This window comes from Rhinoraja longicauda, unplaced genomic scaffold, assembly GCF_053455715.1.
Source record: "Rhinoraja longicauda isolate Sanriku21f unplaced genomic scaffold, sRhiLon1.1 Scf001504, whole genome shotgun sequence".
NCBI classification, from domain to species: Eukaryota; Metazoa; Chordata; class Chondrichthyes; order Rajiformes; family Arhynchobatidae; genus Rhinoraja; species Rhinoraja longicauda.
This window is the reverse complement of record NW_027602719.1, coordinates 10,001-29,371: the sequence shown is the minus strand read 5'-3', so window position 1 is coordinate 29,371 and position 19,371 is coordinate 10,001. Positions and strand designations below refer to the sequence as shown.

Here is a 19,371-nt window from a genome sequence, read left to right as displayed (position 1 = left end):
ATATATTGTGTGTGTGTGTGTGTGTGTGTGTGCGTGTGTACAGAGAGAGGTATGTATGTGTGTATGCGTACATGTGATATATATATATACTGTGTGTGTGCGTGTGTACAGAGAGAGGTATGTATGTGTGTATGCGTACATGTGATATATATATATACTGTGTGTGTATAGGAAAGAACAGCAGATGCTGGTGTAAATGTACGAAACACGCCGACTCCTGGGGTAACTTGCCCCCACCCTCCTCCCCATCTCTCCCTCCGGCCTAGGCGGGTGGTTCAGCTGCGTTGGAGACCTGCTCTGGCAACGATGTTGACTCGGTAGGGCTTGATCTTCATGAAGATGCCCTCCATTCTCATGAGGTCCGGCAGCTCGCCCGCGTCTCCCGGCAGGAACCTGAAGTCCTTGAGGAGGTAGGCCAGGAAGATGAAGAGCTCCACGCGGGCGATGGGCTCGCCCAGGCACGCACGGGCTCCCATCCCAAACGAGACCACGTTCTGCGTGATCCTCTCCGCGGCGCCGATCTCCAAGAAACGCTCTGCGAAGCAATGAGTTTACGACTTTAGTTTATCGTCACGTACGCCCAGGCTCAGATAGACATGTCTTTGTTCATATTCATAAGTGATAGGAGCAGAATTAGGCCATTCGGCCCATCGAGTCTACTCCGCCATTCAATCATGGCTGATTTATCTCACCCCCCCTAACCCCATTTTCCTGCCTTCTCCCCATAACCCCTGACACCCGCACTGATCAAGATTATTAAGGGGTTGGACACGTTAGAGGCAGGAAACATGTTCCCAATGTTGGGGGAGTCCAGAACCAGGGGCCACACAGTTTAAGAATAAGGGGTCGGCCATTTAGAACGGAGATGAGGAAAAACTTTTTTAGTCAGAGAGTTGATAACAAGAGGAGTTGAGTATAGGAGCAAAGAGGTCCTTCTGCAGTTGTACAGGGCCCTGGTGAGACCGCACCTGGAGTACTGTGTGCAGTTTTGGTCCCCAAATTTGAGGAAGGATATTCTTGCTATTGAGGGCGTGCAGCGTAGGTTTACTAGGTTAATTCCCGGAATGGCGGGACTGTCGTATGTTGAAAGACTGGAGCGACTAGGCTTGTATACACTGGAATTTAGAAGGATGAGAGGGGGATCTTATCGAAACGTATAAGATTATTAAGGAGTTGGACACGTTAGAGGCAGGAAACATGTTCCCAATGTTGGGGGAGTCCAGAACCAGGGGCCACACAGTTTAAGAATAAGGGGTAGGCCATTTAGAACGGAGATGAGGAAGAACTTTTTCAGTCAGAGATTTGTGAATCTGTGGAATTCTCTGCCTCAGAAGGCAGTGGAGGCCAGTTCGTTGGATGCTTTCAAGAGAGAGCTGGATAGAGCTCTTAAGGATAGCGGAGTGAGGGGGTATGGGGAGAAGGCAGGAACGGGGTACTGACTGAGAGTGATCAGCCATGATCACATTGAATGGCGGTGCGTACAGGCTCGAAGGGCCGAATGGCCTACTCCTGCACCTATTGTCTATGTTTCTATAAGTGATAGGAGCAGAATTAGGCCATTTGGCCCATCAAGTCTACTCTGCCATTCAATCATGTAGTATAAGAAACTCGAAACGTCACCTATCCATGTTCTCCACAGATGCTGCCTGACCCGCTGAGTTACTCCATCATTTTGTGAATAAATACCTTTGATTTGTACCAGCATCTGCAGTTATTTTCTTACACTACTTGGAGTATTGTGTTCAGTTTTGCTCATCCTGCTAGTGGAAGAGTGCCGTTAAGTGGAAAGGGCGCAGAGAAGATTTGTGAGGATGTTGCCAGGATCTGAGCTGTTGGGAGAGTTTTAACGATAAAGTCGGGCTGGGACTTTATTCCATGGAGGGCAGTTGGATGTGGAGTAATCGGGTAAGAAGTGTACAAAATCACGAGGGGAATGGATGGGGTGAATGCATAGATGCATATAAGCATTCACTCAAGGTGGGGCAATCAACCATAGCCGATGGAATGTTGGCCTTCATAACAAGAGGAGTTGAGTATAGGAGCAAAGAGGTCCTTCTGCAGTTGTACAGGGCCCTAGTGAGACCGCACCTGGAGTACTGTGTGCAGTTTTGGTCTCCAAATTTGAGGAAGGATATTCTTGCTATTGAGGGCGCGCAGCGTAGGTTTACTAGGTTAATTCCCGGAATGGCGGGACTATCATATGTTGAAAGACTGGAGCGACTAGGCTTGTATACACTGGAATTTAGAAGGATGAGATGAGATCTTATCGAAATGTATAAGATTGTTAAGGGGTTAGACACGTTAGAGGCAGGAAACACGTTCCCAATGTTGGGGGAGTCCAGAACAAGGGGCCACAGTTGAAGAATAAGGGGTCGGCCATTTAGAACGGAGATGAGGAAAAACCTTTTCAGTCAGAGAGTTGTGAATCTGTGGAATTCTCTGCCTCAGAAGGCAGTGGAGGCCAATTCTCTGAATGCATTCAAGAGAGAGCTGGATAGAGCTCTTAAGGATAGCGGAGTCAGGGGGTATGGGGAGAAGGCAGGTACGGGGTACTGATTGAGAATGATCAGCCATGATCACATTGAATGGCGGTGCGTACAGGCTCGAAGGGCTGAATGAAACGTCACCTATCCATGCTCCCCACAGATGCTGCCTGACCCGCTGAGTTACTCCAGCACTCTGTGAAACGTCACCTATCCATGTTCTCCACAGATGCTGCCCGACCTGCTGAGTTACTCCAGCACTTTGTGAATAAGAACCAAATCAATTGATCATCAATTGTCACCTGATCTGACGCCCATCCGATCAGTCCCAGGTGATCATCGATCGTTCACTGATCTGTAATCTATCGCCAGTCCGGCCCCTTTGAGGATTACCTGGTCTGAAGAGAGTGGGTTCGGTCCATTTGGTTTCGTCGTGATTTGCTCCAAAGAGATTAGTGATGACATGGGTCCCACTTCGAACAAAGTAACCTGCAACACTACAGACAATAGACAACAGACAATAGACAATAGGTGCAGGAGGAGGCCATTCGGCCCTTCGAGCCTGTACGCACCGCCATTCAATGTGGAGATGCAGTGGTCGTGGTACACCAGTCATTGAAAGTAGGCATGCAGGTGCAGCAGGCAGTGAAGAAAGCCAATGGTATGTTGGCATTCATAGCGAGGGGATTTGAGTTTAGGAGCAGGGAGGTTCTGCTGCAGTTGTACAGGGCCTTGGTGAGACCACACCTGGAGTATTGTGTACAGTTTTGGTCTCCTAACCTGAGGAAAGACATTCTTGCCATAGAGGGAGTACAGAGAAGGTTCACCAGATTGATCCCTGGGATGGCAGGACTTACATATAACATATAACAACATATAACAACTACAGCATGGAAACAGGCCTGTCCGGCCCTACCAGTCCACGCCGACCATTCTCCCTGACCTAGTCTCATCTACCTGCACTCAGACCATAACCCTCCAATCCCCTCCTATCCATATACCTATCCAATTTTCTCTTAAATAATAAAATCGAGCCAGCCTCCACCACTTCCACCGGAAGCCCATTCCATACAGCCACAACCCTCTGAGTAAAGAAGTTCCCCCTCATGTTACCCCTAAACCTTTGTCCCTCAATTCTGAAGCTATGTCCCCTTGTTGGAATCTTCCCCACTCTCAAAGGGAAAAGCCTACCCACGTCAACTCTGTCCGTCCCTCTTAAAGTCTTAAAAACCTCTATCAAGTCCCCCCTCAACCTTCTACGCTCCAAAGAATAAAGACCCAACCTGTTCAACCTCTCTCTGTAGCCTAAGTGCTGAAACCCAGGCAACATTCTAGTAAATCTCCTCTGTACCCTCTCCATTTTGTCGACATCCTTCCTATAATTTGGCGACCAGAACTGCACACCATACTCCAGATTCGGCCTCACCAATGCCCTGTACAATTTCAACATTACATCCCAACTTCTATACTCGATGCTCTGATTTATAAAGGCAAGCATACCAAACGCCTTCTTCACCACCCTATCCACATGAGATTCCACCTTCAGGGAACAATGCACAGTTATTCCCAGATCCCTCTGTTCCACTGCATTCCTCAATTCCCTACCATTTACCCTGTACGTCCTATTTTGATTTGTCCTACCAAAATGCAGCACCTCACACTTATCAGCATTAAACTCCATCTGCCATCTTTCAGCCCACCCTTCCAAAAGGCCCAAGTCTCTCTGTAGACTTTGAAAATCTACCTCACTATCAACTACTCCACCTATCTTAGTATCATCTGCATATTTACTAATCCAATTTGCCACACCATCATCCAGATCATTAATGTAAATGACAAACAACAGTGGACCCAACACAGATCCTTGGGGCACTCCACTAGACACTGGCCTCCAACCTGACATACAATTGTCAACCGTTACCCTCTGGTATCTCCCATTCAGCCATTGTTGAATCCATCTTGCAACCTCACTATTAATACCCAACGATTTAACCTTCTTAATCAACCTTCCATGTGGAACCTTGTCAAATGCCTTACTGAAGTCCATATAGACAACATCCACAGCCTTGCCCTTATCAATTTCCCTGGTAACCTCTTCAAAAAATTCAAGAAGATTAGTCAAACATGACCTTCCAGGCACAAATCCATGTTGACTGTTTCTAATCAGGCCTTGATTATCCAAATAATTATATATATTGTCCCTAAGTATCTTTTCCATTAATTTTCCCACCACAGACGTCAAACTAATAGGTCTATAATTGCTAGGTTTACTTTTAGAACCTTTTTTAAACAAAGGCACAACATGCGCAATGCGCCAATCTTCCGGCACCATCCCTGTTTCTAATGACGTTTGAAATATTTCCGTCATTGCCCCTGCTATTTCTGCACTAACTTCCCTCAATGTCCTAGGGAATATCCTATCAGGACCTGGAGACTTATCCACTTTTATATTCTTCAAAAGTGTCCGTACCTCCTCTTCTTTAATCCTCCTAATTTCCATCACTACTCTACTTGTTTCGCTTACCTCACATAATTCAATATCCTTCTCCTCGGTAAATACCGAAGAAAAGAAATTGTTTAATATCTCCCCCATTTCTTCCGGCTCAGCACATAGCTGTCCACTCTGACTCTCTAATGGACCAATTTTATCCCTCACTATCCTTTTGCTATTGACATATCTGTAGAACCCCTTGGGGTTTACTTTTACATTACTTGCCAAAGCAGCCTCATATCTTTTTTTTCGCTTTTCTAATTTCCTTTTTAAGATTCCTTTTACATTCTTTATATTCCTCAAGAACCTCATTTACTCCCTGCCGCTTATATTTATTGTATATCTCCCTCTTTTTCCGAACCAAGTGTCCAATTTCCCTGGAAAACCACGGCTCTTTCAAATTATTATTTTTTCCTTTCCACCGAACAGGGACATAAAGACTCTGTACTCTCAAAATTTCACCTTTAAATATCCTCCATTTCTCTATTATATCCTTTTCATAAAACAACAATTTCCATTTCACTCCTTTTAAATCCTTTCTCATCTCCTCAAAATTAGCCTTTCTCCAATCCAAAATCTCAACCCTTGGTCCAGATTTGACCTTCTCCATAATGATATTAAAACTAATGGCATTATGATCACTAGACCCAAAGTGCTCCTCAACACATACCTCCGTCACCTGACCCATCTCATTTCCTAACAGGAGGTCCAACACTGCCCCTTCTCTGGTAGGCACCTCTACGTATTGCTGCAAAAAAAAACTATCCTGCACACATTTTACAAACTCCAAACCATCCAGCCCTTTAACAGAATGTGATTCCCAGTCTATATACGGAAAATTGAAATCACCCACAATCACCACTCTGTGCTTACTACTAATATCTGCTATCTCCTTACATATTTGCTCTTCCAATTCTCGTTCCCTATTTGGCGGTCTATAATACACCCCTATAAGTGTTGCTAAACCTTTCTCATTTCTGAGTTCCACCCAAACAGCCTCCTTAATCGAGCCTTCTAGTCTGTCCTGCCAAAGCACTGCTGTGATATCCTCCCTGACAAGCAATGCAACACCCCCACCTCTTGCCCCTCCGATTCTATCACATCTGAAACAATGAAATCCTGGAATATTTAATTGCCAATCGCAACCCTCCTGCAACCATGTTTCACTGATCGCCACAACATCATACTTCCAGATGTCAATCCAGGCTCTAAGCTCATCCACCTTTCTTACAATGCTCCTAGCATTAAAATATACACATTTAAGGGACCCATCATTTCTTATTCTCAGTTTATTTCTTTTCCCTTCTTTCTCTCCTACATATTGGGTCTGAGTGTTTCCCTTTTCTGCCTCCTGCCTCACACACTGCCTATTAGCTATCTGTGTTTGAGTCCCTCCCCCCAACCGTACCAGTTTAAAGTCTCCGCAGTTATTTTAGCAAATCTCCCCGCCAGGATATTGGTTCCCCTCGGGTTCAGATGCAACCCATCCTTTTTGTACAGGTCATACTTCCCCCAGAAGAGGTCCCAATGATCCAGAAACTTGAAACCCTGCTCCCTGCACCAGTTTCTCAGCCACGTATTTATCCTCCACCTCACTCCATTCCTATTCTCACTATCGCGTGGCACAGGCAGTAAGCCTGAGATTATTACTTTGGAAGTCCTTTTTTTTTAACTCTCTTCCTAGCCCCCTGAATTCTCCTTTCAGGACCTCTTCCCTTATCCTACCTATATTGTTGGTACCTATATGTACCACGACCTCTGGCTCCTCTCCCTCCCCTTTCAGGATATCCTGGACACGCTCAGACACATCCCGGACACCGGCACCAGGGAGGCAAACCACCATCCGGGTCTCCCGACTGCGTCCACAGAAACGCCTATCTGACCCCCTCACTATAGAGTCCCCTATTACTACTGCTCTCCTCTTCCTTTCCCTACCCTTCTGAGCAACAGGGCCGGACTCCTTGCCAGAGGCCCGGGCACCGTCGTTGCCCCCAGGTAGGCTGTCCCCCCCAACAGTACTTAAACAGGAGTACTTATTTCCAAGGGGTACAGCCACCGGGGTACTCCCTAGTCCCTGCCTCTGTTCCTTGCCCCCCCTAACAGTGACCCACTTGTCTTACCTCCCGTGGTCTAGGAGTGACCACCTCCCTGTAACTCCTATCTATAACCTCCTCACTCTCCCTGACCAGACGGAGGTCATCAATCTGCCGCTCCAGGTTCCTAATACGGTCCCTTAGGAGCCCCATCTCGTCACACCTGGCGCAGATGTGGATGTCTGGAAGACTACCAGACTCCCAGATTCCCCACATCTGACACCCAGAACAAAAAACTGCCCTGGCAGTCATACTCTCCAAACAAAAGCCCCGCGCTCGGTTACTAAACCTACCGCCCGGCCGCTGCTCCAACCGCTCCAACCGCCCACCCAAAAGAACTGAGTGATCTCCTGGGAGAGGCGAAAAACCGGATAAAAAACCCAGGCCAATTTGGGAAAAAATCCGGGAAATTCCTCTCCGACCCCAAGCTAGGTGATCGAAACTAGTCCGGGTGATCACACAGGTCTTACTCCTTACTATCCCCACACAATCCCCACACAATCCCCACACACTACTTCCCAAGCAACACAGCTTGCTGCTGCTTGCTGCTACTACTGCTGCTTGCTACTGCTGCTTGCTACTGGTGCTTGCTGCTTGCTGCTGATTGCTGCTTGCTACTGCTGCTTGCTACTGCTGCTTGCTACGCTTGCTGCGCTTGCTGCTTGCTACGCTTGCTGCTTGCTACGCTTGCTGCTTGCTACGCTTGCTGCTTGCTACGCTTGCTGCTTGCTACGCTTGCTGCTTGCTACGCTTGCTGCTTGCTACGCTTGCTGCTTGCTACGCTTGCTGCTTGCTACGCTTGCTGCTTGCTACGCTTGCTGCTTGCTACGCCTGCTGCTTGCTACGCCTGCTGATTGCTACGCTTGCTACTGCTGATTGCTGCTTGCTACTGCTGATTGCTGCTTGCTACTGCTGATTGCTGCTTGCTACTGCTGATTGCTGCTTGCTACTGCTGATTGCTGCTTGCTACTGCTGATTGCTGCTTGCTACGCTTGCTGCTTGCTACTGCTGATTGCTGCTTGCTACTGCTGATTGCTGCTTGCTACTGCTGATTGCTGCTTGCTACGCTTGCTGCTTGCTACTGCTGATTGCTGCTTGCTACTGCTGATTGCTGCTTGCTACTGCTGATTGCTGCTTGCTACGCTTGCTGCTTGCTACTGCTGATTGCTGCTGCTGCTTGCTGCTGCTGCTTGCTGCTGCTGATTGCTGCTGCTGGCTGCTGATTGCTGCTGCTGCTGCTGATTGCTGCTGCTGCTGCTGATTGCTGCTGCTGCTGCTGATTGCTGCTGCTGCTGCTGATTGCTGCTGCTATGAGGAAAGACTGGATAGACTGGACTTGTACTCGCTGGAATTTAGAAGATTGAGGGGGGGGGTCTTATAGAAACTTACAAAACTCTTAAGGGGTTGGACAGGCTAGATGCAGGAAGATTGTTCCCGATGTTGGGGAAGTCCAGAACCAGGGGCCACACAGTTTAAGGATAAGGGGGAAGTCTTTTAGGACCGTTTTACTTCACACAGAGAGTGGTGAATCTGTGGAATTCTCTGCCACAGAAGGTAGTTGAGGCCAGTTCATTGGCTATATTTAAGAGGGAGTTAGATGTGGCCCTTGTGGCTAAAGGGATCAGGGGGTATGGGGAGAAGGTGAGGGGTGAGGGGTGAGGGGGATGGATGGAGTGAGGGGGGTGAGAGATGGGTGAGGGGCGAGGGGCGAGGGTCGAGAGATGGGGGGTGAAGGATGGGGGGGAGGGGCGAGGGGGAGGGGCGAAGGTGAGGGGGGTGAAGGTGAGGGACGGGGTGAGGGGCGAGGGGCGAGGGGGATGGAGTGAGGGTGGTGAGAGATGGGTGAGGGGCGAGGGGTGAGGGGTGAGGGTGAGGGGGTGAAGGTGATGGGTGAGGGGCGAGGGGTGAGGGGGGCGAGGGGTGAGGGGGGTGAAGGTGAGGGGCGAGGGGCGAGAGGGGTGAGAGGTGGGTGAGGGATGGGGTTGAGGAGCGAGGGGCGAAGGGCGAGAGGGGTGAGAGGTGGGTGAGGGATGGGGTTGAGGAGCGAGGGGCGAGGGGAGAGAGGGGCCAGGCCAGAGGTGGGTGAGGGATGGAGTGAGGGATGGATGCGGGGCGGTGGGTGAGGGGTGAGGGGGGTGAGGGGTGAGGGACAAGGGGTGAGGGGCGAGGGGCGAGGGGGAGGGGCAAGGGGTGGGTGAAGAATGGAGTGAGGGGGGTGAGGGACGAGGGGTGAGGGACGAGGGGTGAGGGGCGAGGGGGAGGGGGAGGGGCAAGGGGTGGGTGAAGAATGGAGTGAGGGGGGTGAGGGGTGAGGGAGAGGGGCATGGGGCGAGGGGGAGGGGCGAGGGGCTAGGGGTGAGGGGGAGGGGGGGAGGAGGGGGAGCGGCTATGGGTGAGGGGGAGGGGCTAGGGGTGGGGTGAGGGGGGAGGGGGAGGGGCTAGGGGGCGAGGGGTGAGGGGGAGGGGCTAGGGCCGATGGGCAAGGGGGAGGGGCTAGGGGCTAGGGGCGAGGGGGGAGGGGCGAGGTTTCAGGGTAACGGGGTGAGGGTGAGGGGTGAGAGATGGGGGGAGAGTGGGAGGAGGGAGGTTTCAGGGTGAGAGGGGTGAAGATGAGGGGCGAGGGGCGAGGGGAGGGGCTAGGGGCGAGGGGGAGGGGCTAGGGGTGAGGGGAGGGGCGAGGGGCTAGGGGGAAGGGGGGAGGAGGGGAGGGGCTAGGGATGAGGGGGAGGGGCGAGGGGCTAGGGGTGAGGGGGAGGGGGGGGAGGAGGGGGAGGGGCTGGGGATGAGGGGGAGGGGCGAGGGGCGGGTTGAGGGGTGGGTGGGGGAGGGGCTAGGGGGTGGGGTGAGGGGGGAGGGGCTAGGGATGAGGGGAGGGGCTAGGGGTGAGGGGGAGGGGCGATGGGGGAGGGGGAGGGGCGAGGGGTGAGGGTGAGGGGCTAGGGGTGAGGGGGTGGGGGAGGGGGAGGGGCTAGGGGGTGGGGTGAGGGGGGTCAGGGGGAGGGGCTAGGGGTGAGGGGGAGGGGCAAGGGGCTAGGGCCGATGGGTTACCTGACTCGGACAGCCCTGTGCTGGTGTTCCTACCTGGTGTCGCAGGTGGCTCGGTGTAGCAGCGATAGAGGTACCACTGGCCGGAGACGTAACACTTCGGCGATGGTGGCCGTCAGGAGGGGCAGCTTGTCCCGGTCGGCGTAGGTGGGGTATCGCTCCCCTCCAGCCACCGAGCACAGCTCCCCGTATATCCGGTCTTGGACCTGCGAGGGGCAACACGGGGGCTGTGAACGGGGCCAATTCACCGCACACCGACCAAAGAGAAACTCCACCGCCATTCTTCCATCTTGAGCTTGGACCCCCCGGTCCTGAACTTTACCCACTCTTGTCTCGCGCACAGAGGTCCCCGTGGGGTGAGTCGCGGCATTTTGGACACGGTGGGGGGGGGGGGGGGGGGGGGGTGGGGGGGGATAACGAAGGGAGAGACATGGAGAGAAACAAGGGGAGAGAGTGGGGCATTGGTATAGTGGGTGGGGGATATAGAGGGGAGAGACAAGGGGAGAGAGTAGGGCAGTGGTATAGTGGGTGGGGGTGGGTGGGGAGAGGCAAGGGGAGAGAGTGGGGCAGTGGTTTAGTGGGTGGGGTGGGTGGGGGAGAGACAAAGGGAGAGGCAAGGGGAGAGAGTGGGGCAGTGGTATAGTGGGTGGGGGATATAGAGGGGAGAGGCAAGGGGAGAGAGTGGGGCAGTGGTATAGTGGGTGGGGGTGGGTGGGGGGAGGCAAGGGGAGAGAGTGGGGCAGTGGTTTAGTGGGAGGGGGGAGTGGGAAGGAGTGACGCGGATGGAGGGGGGGGTTGGGGGGGAGGGGTGGTGGGGGGTTGGGGTGGGAGACTGGGCCCGTTGGGTTGGGGTGGGAGACTGGGCCCGGGAGATTGGGTGGGGGATGGGGAGAGATTGTTTGGGGGTGGGGGGAGATTGGACGAGGTGGGGGGAGATTGGACGGGGTGGGGGGAGATTGGGTGGGGGATGGGGAGAGATTGTTTGGGGGTGGGGGGAGATTGGACGGGGTGGGGGGAGATTGGGTGGGGGATGGGGAGAGATTGTTTGGGGGTGGGGGGAGATTGGACGGGGTGGGGGGAGATTGGGTGGGGGGTGGGGGAGAGATTGTTTGGGGGTGGGGGGAGATTGGACGGGGTGGGGGGAGATTGGGTGGGGGTGGGGGAGAGATTTTTTGGGGGGAGATTGGGTGGGGAGTGCGGGGAGATTTGGGTTGGGGGTGAGGGGAGATTGGGTGGGGGTTGGGGGGAGATTGGGTGGGGGTTGGGGAGAGATTGGGTGGGGGGTGGGGGAGATTGTTTGGGGGTTGGGGAGAGATTGGGCGGGGGTTGGGGGGGAGATTGGGTTGGGGGTTGGGGAGAGATTGGTTGGGGGGTGGGGGGGAGATTGGGTGGGGGTGGGGAGATTGGTTCGGGGTTGGGGGGAGATTGGTTCGGGGTTGGGGGGAGATTGGTTGGGTGTTGGGGGATTGGGGCGGAGATTGGATGGAGGTGGGGGGAGATTGTTTGGGGGTTGGGGGGTGATTGGGTAGGGGGTGGGGGGGAGATTGGATGGGGGTAGGGGGAGATTGTTTGGGGTTGGGGAGAGATTGGTTGGGGGTAGGGGGGAGATTGGTTGGGTGTTGGGGGGTTGGGGCAGAGATTGGTTGGGGGTGGGTTGAGTTTGGGCGGGTGTTGGGGGGAGATTGGGCGGGTGTTGGGGGGAGATTGGACAAGGGGTAGGGGGAGATTGGGCGGGTGTTGGGGGGAGATTGGGCGGGGGCCGAGGCACTTATTAGACGGGTGCTGGGGGACAGTGGAGCGGTCGGGTGGGTGTAGGGTGAGATTGAGGCATTTGGAAATGTCTCCGTACCTTTGGCCCGGTTGGGACTGCGGCCCCCACACGTTTGATGCAGCCGGTCCCCCCCTCCCCAGAGAAGGTACCCCCGCTGACAGCTCAACCTAGTGACAGCGAAGCCCCCCGGCCCTTCCCTCTGGCCGGGCGGTCAGTCCCCGTACTATCCACGAGCCTGGCCAGTGACCTTACCTCAGGCCAATGGACCAAGTATGCAATGGCCCAGCCCAGAGTGGAGGACGTGGTCTCTGTGCCACCGATGAACAGGTCCACGATGACCATGTGTAGATGTTCCTCCGTCACCTCCCCCGCCTCCACTCGGCCCTCCGCTTCATCCCAGAAATTCCTCATCAACATATCGGTGATGTCCCGAACCTCCCCTCTCCGGTATGTCATCTGCCAAGAGACAAGAGTTTCCATGAAGGGTCTCCACCCATTCCTTCTCTCCACAGATGCTGCCTGACCCGCTGAGTTACTCCAGCACTCTGTGAAACGTCACCTATCCATGTTCTCCACAGATGCTGCCTGACCCGCTGAGTTACTCTAGCACTCTGTGAAACGTCAATCAACCCAACCCAACCCTACCTAACTCAACTCAACTCAACCCAACCCAACCCAACCCAACTCAACCCAACCCAACCCAACTCAAACCAACTCAACCCAACCCAACCCAACCCAACCCAACCCAACCCAACCCAACTCAAACCAACTCAACTCAACCCAACTCAATCTCCACCCATTCCTTCTCTCCACAGATGCTGCCTGACCCGCTGAGTTACTCCAGCACTCTGTGAAACGTCACCTATCCATGTTCTCAATAGACAATAGGTGCAGGAGGAGGCCATTCGGTCCTTTGAGCCTGTACGCACCGCCATTCAATGTGATCAAGACTGATCATTCTCAATCAGTACCCCGTTCCTGCCTTCTCCCCATACCCCCTCACTCCGTTATCCTTAAGAGCTCTATCCAGCTCTCTCTTGAATGCATTCAGAGAATTGGCCTCCACTGCCCTCTGAGGCAGAGAATTCCACAGATTCACAACTCTCTGACTGAAAAAGTTTTTCCTCATCTCAGTTCTAAATGGCCGACCCCTTATTCTTAAACTGTGTGACCCCTTGTTCTGGACTCCCCCAACATTGGGAACATGTTTCCTGCCTCTAACGTGTCCAACCCCCTTAATAATCTTATATGTTTCCATAAGTTTCCCCTCTCATCCTTCTAAATTCCTTCTCCACAGATGCTGCCTGACCCGCTGAGTTACTCCAGCACTCTGTGAAACGTCACCTATCCATGTTCTCCACAGATGCTGCCTGACCCGCTGAGTTACTCCTGCTTTTCGAGTCTAACTTCGGTATAAACCAGCAGCTTGCCGATCCTTCGTACACAAGAGATGCGTCTGGCCCCAAACAACAATGAAATTCTGAAATTCAGCACAGCAGAACATAGTACACTCTGAACACTATAACAAATAACAAAAATAAGTTGTGCAGAACATGGAACACATTGAGTCCTGGTGTCTTAGAGCCACACAGTGTGGTAGCAGGCCCTTCGGCCCTATTCACCCACGCCGGCCAACATGCCCCATCTAGTCTGAAGAAGGGTCTCGACCCGAAACGTCACGCATCCCATCTCTCCAGAGATGCTGCCTGACCCGATGAGTTACTCCAACATTTTGTGTCTACCTTCGATTTAAACCAGCATCTGCAGTTTTTTTACCCCCACACATGCCCCATCAACACTGGTACTACCTGCCCACGATGGGCCCATGTCCCTCTAGATCTAGGCCTTTCCTAACAATGTACCTGTTCTTAAACCTTATGATGGTACCTGCCTCAACTAGGTGCCCTAGTGAGACCGCACCTGGAGTACTGTGTGCAGTTTTGGTCTCCAAATTTGAGGAAGGATATTCTTGCTATTGAGGGCGTGCAGCGTAGGTTAATTCCCGGAATGACGGGACTGTCATATGTTGAAAGACTGGAGCGACTAGGCTTGTATACACTGGAATTTAGAAGGATGAGAGGAGATCTTATCGAAACGTATAAGATTATTAAGGGGTTGGACACGTTAGAGGCAGGAAACATGTTCCCAATGTTGGGGGAGTCCAGAACCAGGGGTCACACGGTTTAAGAATAAGGGGTCGGCCATTTAGAACGGAGATGAGTAAAAACTTTTTCAGTCAGAGAGTTGTGAATCTGTGGAATTCTCTGCCTCAGAAGGCAGTGGAGGCCAATTCTCTGAATGCATTCAAGAGAGAGCTGGATAGAGCTCTTAAGGATAGCGGAGTCAGGGGGTATGGGGAGAAGGCAGGAACGGGGTACTGATTGAGAATGATCAGCCATGATCACATTGAATGGCGGTGCGTCCAGTCTCGAAGGGCCGAATGGCCTCCTCCTGCACCTGTTGTCTATTGTCTATTAACTACATCCTCTGGCAGCTTGTTGAATATACCCACAACCCTCTGTGTGAAAAGGTTACCCCTCTAGTTCATATTAACTCTCCCCCCACCTCACATTAAAACCATGTCTTCTAATTGTTGATTCCCCTACTCTGGCCAAGAGTAGAAACATAGAAAATAGGTGCAGGAGGAGGCCATTCGGCCCTTCGAGCCTGTACGCACCGCCATTCAATGTGATCATGGCTGATCGTCCACAATCAGTAACCCGTACCTGCCTTCTCCCCATATGCCTTGATCCCTCCAGCCCCTAGAGCTCTATCTAACTCTCTCTTAAATCCATCCAGTGATTTGGCCTCCACTGCCCTCTGTGGCAGAGAATCCCACAAATTCACAACTGTCTGGGGGTAAAAGTTCCTTCTCACCTCAGTTTTAAATGGCCTCCCCTTTATTCTTAGACTGTGTGGCCCCTGGTTCTGGACTCCCCCAACATTGGGAACATTTTTCCTGCATCTAGCTTGACCAGTCCTTTTTATAATTTTACATGTTTCTATAAGATCCCCTCTCATCCTTCTAAACTTCACCAGATTAATCCCTGGGATGGCGGGACTTGCATATGAGGAAAGACTGGATAGACTGGGCTTGTACTCGCTGGAATTTAGAAGACTGAGGGGGGATCTTATAGAAACATATAAAATTCTTAAGGGGTTGGAGAGGCTAGATGGGGGAAGATTGTTCCCGATGTTGGGGAAGTCCAGAACCAGGGGTCACAGCTTAAGGATAAGGGGGAAGTCTTTTAGGACCGTTTTTTTTCACACAGAGAGTGGTGAATCTGTGGAATTCTCTGCCACAGAAGGTAGTTGAGGCCAGTTCATTGGCTATATTTAAGAGGGAGTTAGATGTGGCCCTTGTGGCTAAAGGGATCAGGGGGTATGGAGAGAAGGCAGGTACGGGATACTGAGCTGGATGATCAGCCATGATCATATTGAATGGCGGTGCGTACAGGCTCGAAGGGCCGAATGGCCTACTCCTGCACCTATTTTCTATGTTTCTATGTTTCTATCCCCTCTCATCCTTCTAAACTCCAGTGAATACGAGCCTACAGGATCCATTCTGCTCATTGGATAGTTCAATGGTATTTCGTTGTCACATGTACAGTGAAACTATTTTTGCTTTGCATGCAGTTCAGTAGTAATCTTACTACACACAAGCCCAATATTACTCAAGTACACGAATGTAAAATCGTAGATGACACTGAGACCGAACACAAGAGTCCCCATGTTTCCTGTGTCAACTTGACCCATCAATACGCAGCACCAGAAAATAACTGCAGATGCTGGTACAAATCGAAGGTATTTATTCACCAAATGCCGGAGTAACTCAGCGGGTCAGGCAGCATCTCGGGAGAGAAGGAATGGGTGACGTTTCGGGTCGAGACCCTTCTTCAGACCCATCAATACGATTATTGTACCCGAACATATAAGATTATTAAGGGATTGGACACGTTAGAGGCAGGAAACATGTTCCCAGTGTTGGGGGAGTCCAGAACCAGGGGCCGCACACAGTTTAAGAATAAGGGGTCGGCCATTTAGAACGGAGATGAGGAAAAACTTTTTCAGTCAGAGAGTTGTGAATCTGTGGAATTCTCTGCCTCAGAGGGCAGTGGAGGCCAATTCTCTGAATGCATTCAAGAGAGAGCTAGATAGAGCTCTTAAGGATAGCGGAGTCAGGGGGTATGGGGAGAAAGCAGGAACGGGGTACTGATTGAGAATGATCAGCCATGATCACATTGCATTCAAGAGAGAGCTAGATAGAGCTCTTAAGGATAGCGGAGTCAGGGGGTATGGGGAGAAAGCAGGAACGGGGTACTGATTGAGAATGATCAGCCATGATCACATTGCATTCAAGAGAGAGCTAGATAGAGCTCTTAAGGATAGCGGAGTCAGGGGGTATGGGGAGAAGGCAGGAACGGGGTACTGATTGAGAGTGATCAGCCATGATCACATTGAATGGCGGAGCGTACAGGCTCGAAGGGCCGAATGGCCTCCTCCTGCACCTATTGTCTATTGTCTGTTATCAAGTTCAGAGTTGTTCTACACGGTAGAGTCTTAACTTGGCCATAAAGGGTTCGTTGTCCGGGGGCGGGGTGGCGAGGGGGGAGGGGAGGGGAGGGGAGGGGAGGGGAGGGGAGGGGAGGGGAGGGGAGGGGAGGGGAGGGGAGGGGAGGGGAGGGGAGGGGAGGGGAGGGGAGGGGGGGAGGGGAGGGGAGGAGGGGAGGGGGGGGAGGGGAGGGGATTACAGACTCACCTTGTGTTTCTGAACCTGTTGTCGGACGAAGGAGTCTCGCTTCCTCACCTCCCTCCTCATCTTCCCCCAGGCTTTGTTGGGGAAATACTAATGGGAGGGAGGGAGGGGGGGTCGGAAAAGGGCGGAGAAGACAGGGTTAAAAACAGACCCAGTATCGATAAGATCCCCTCTCATCCTTCTAAATTCCAGTGTATACAAGCCTAGTCGCTCCAGTCTTTCAACATACGACAGTCCCGCCATTCCGGGAATTAACCTGGTGAACCTACGCTGCACGCCCTCAATAGCAAGAATATCCTTCCTCAAATTTGGAGACCAAAACTGCACACAGTACTCCAGGTGCGGTCTCACTAGGGCCCTGTACAACTGCAGAAGGACCTCTTTGCTCCTATACTCAACTCCTCTTGTTATGAAGGCCAACATGCCATTGGCTTTCTTCACTGCCTGCTGTACCTGCATGCTTCCTTTCAGTGACTGATGCACTAGGACACCCAGATCTCGTTGTACGTCCCCTGTTCCTAACTTGACACCATTCATATAATAATTTGCCTTCCTATTCTTACCACCAAAGTGGATAACCTCACACTTATCCACATTAAACTGCATCTGCCATGCATCCGCCCACTCACACAACCTGTCCAAGTCACCCTGCAACCTCACAGTTCACACTACCACCCAGCTTTGTATCATCTGCAAATTTGCTAATGGTACTTTTAATCCTTCATCCAAGTCATTGATGTATATTGTGTGTGTATTCCAGCGTGTACAAGCCTAGTCGCTCCAGTCTTTCAACATACGACAGTCCCGCCATTCCCACCCCTTGCGCCCATCTCACCTGCAGGACGGGGAACATGTCGAGAAGGCCAATGGCTGGGGAGCTCCAGAGGGTGACTAGGTTCACCAGGCAGTCGAGGATCTCTCGTAGCTCGGGTTGTCCCTGTCGTACTGGAGTGGGTGACCGAAGCGTAGGAGAGAGAAGGTCAACTGCAACATGTCTCTCACGGCAGGAGGAAGTCATCATTAGTCACGATATATGTCACATTAGTCACGACTTCTGCAGTTGTACAGGGCCCTAGTGAGACCGCACCTGGAGTATTGTGTGCAGTTTTGGTCTCCTAGTTTGAGTTTAGGAGCAAAGAGGTCCTTCAGCAGTTGTATAGGGCCCTAGTGAGACCGCACCTGGAGTACTGTGTGCAGTTTTGGTCTCCAAATTTGAGGAAGGATATTCTTGCTATTGAGGGCGTGCAGCGTAGGTTTACTAGGTTAATTCCCCGGAATGGCGGGACTGTCGTACGTTGAAAGACTGGAGCGACTAGGCTTGTATACACTGGAATTTAGACGGATGAGAGGGGATCTTATCGAAACGTATAAGATTATTAAGGGGTTGGACACGTTAGAGGCAGGAAACATGTTCCCGATGTTGGGGGAGTCCAGAACCAGGGGCCACAGTTTAAGAATAAGTTAGGAGGAGGGGGTGTTCAACGAGATCTGGGTGTCCTAGTGCATCAGTCACTGAAAGGAAGCATGCAGGTACAGCAGGCAGTGAAGAAAGCCAATGGAATGTTGGCCTTCATAACAAGAGGAGTTGAGTATAGGAGCAAAGAGGTCCTTCTGCAGTTGTACAGGGCCCTAGTGAGACCGCACCTGGAGTATTGTGTGCAGTTTTGGTCTCCAAATTTGAGGAAGGATATTCTTGCTATTGAGGGCGTGCAGCGTAGGTTCACTAGGTTAATTCCTGGAATGGCGGGACTGTCGTATGTTGAAAGGCTGGAGCAATTAGGCTTGTTTACACTGGAATTTAGAAGGATGAGGGGGGATCTTATTGAAACATATAAGATAATTAGGGGACTGGACACATTAGAGGCAGGAAACATATTCCCAATGTTGGGGGAGTCCAGAACCAGGGGCCACACGCAGTTTAAGAATAAGGGGTCGGCCATTTAGAACGGAGATGAGGAAAAACCTTTTAGTCAGAGAGTTGTGAATCTGTGGAATTCTCTGCCTCAGAGGGCAGTGGAGGCCAATTCTCTGAATACATTCAAGAGAGAGCTGGATAGAGCTCTTAAGGATAGCGGAGTCAGGGGGTATGGGGAGAAGGCAGGAACGGGGTACTGATTGAGAATGATCAGCCATGTTCGCATTGAATGGCGGTGCGTACAGGCTCGAAGGGCCGAATGGCCTCCTCCTGCACCTATTGTCTATTGTCTATTGATACCTGCACCCCACCGACCCCTGTGTGGCATCACTGAGCCCTGTCCTTGGAGCCACTGACCACATGTGGCCCCACTAACCACACTTCCCCACCCGTGCCTGCGTTAATGGCCGGTATGTCCTCCACAAGGTACTGACTACAACCTAAAGTAAACATGACGTGCGGCAGAAACTCAGTTGGGGTGCATTGTCTTTGTACTATTAGTGTTCATATATATAGATAGAAACATAGACATAGAAAATAGGTGCAGGACTAGGCCATTCGGCCCTTCGAGCCTGTACGCACCGCCATTCAATGTGATCACGGCTGATCATCCAACTCAGTATCCCGTACCTGCCTTCTCTCCATACCCCTGATCCCTTTAGCCACAAGGGCCACATCTAACTCCCTCTTAAATATAGCCCCAATGAACCGGCCTCAACTACCTTCTGTGGCAGAGAATTCCACAGATTCACCACTCTCTGTGTGAAAAAAACGGTCCTAAAAGACTTCCCCCTTATCCTTAAACTGTGGCCCCTTG

At 51.8% G+C, this 19,371-nt stretch overlaps 1 protein-coding gene across 1 annotated transcript in view; it reads right to left on the bottom strand.

The window, feature by feature from the left end:
- Positions 1 to 275: 275 nt before the first annotated feature.
- Positions 276 to 19,371, bottom strand: part of LOC144591704 (steroid 21-hydroxylase-like) — a gene marked incomplete at its 5' end in the record, with an annotated part of 28,205 nt that continues 9,109 nt past the window's right edge. Inside the window, 5 exon segments of the mRNA XM_078395743.1 lie at positions 276 to 535; positions 2,877 to 2,980; positions 10,149 to 10,318; positions 12,136 to 12,339; positions 16,643 to 16,729. Of these exon segments, the coding sequence (XP_078251869.1) occupies positions 276 to 535; positions 2,877 to 2,980; positions 10,149 to 10,318; positions 12,136 to 12,339; positions 16,643 to 16,729 (825 nt within the window).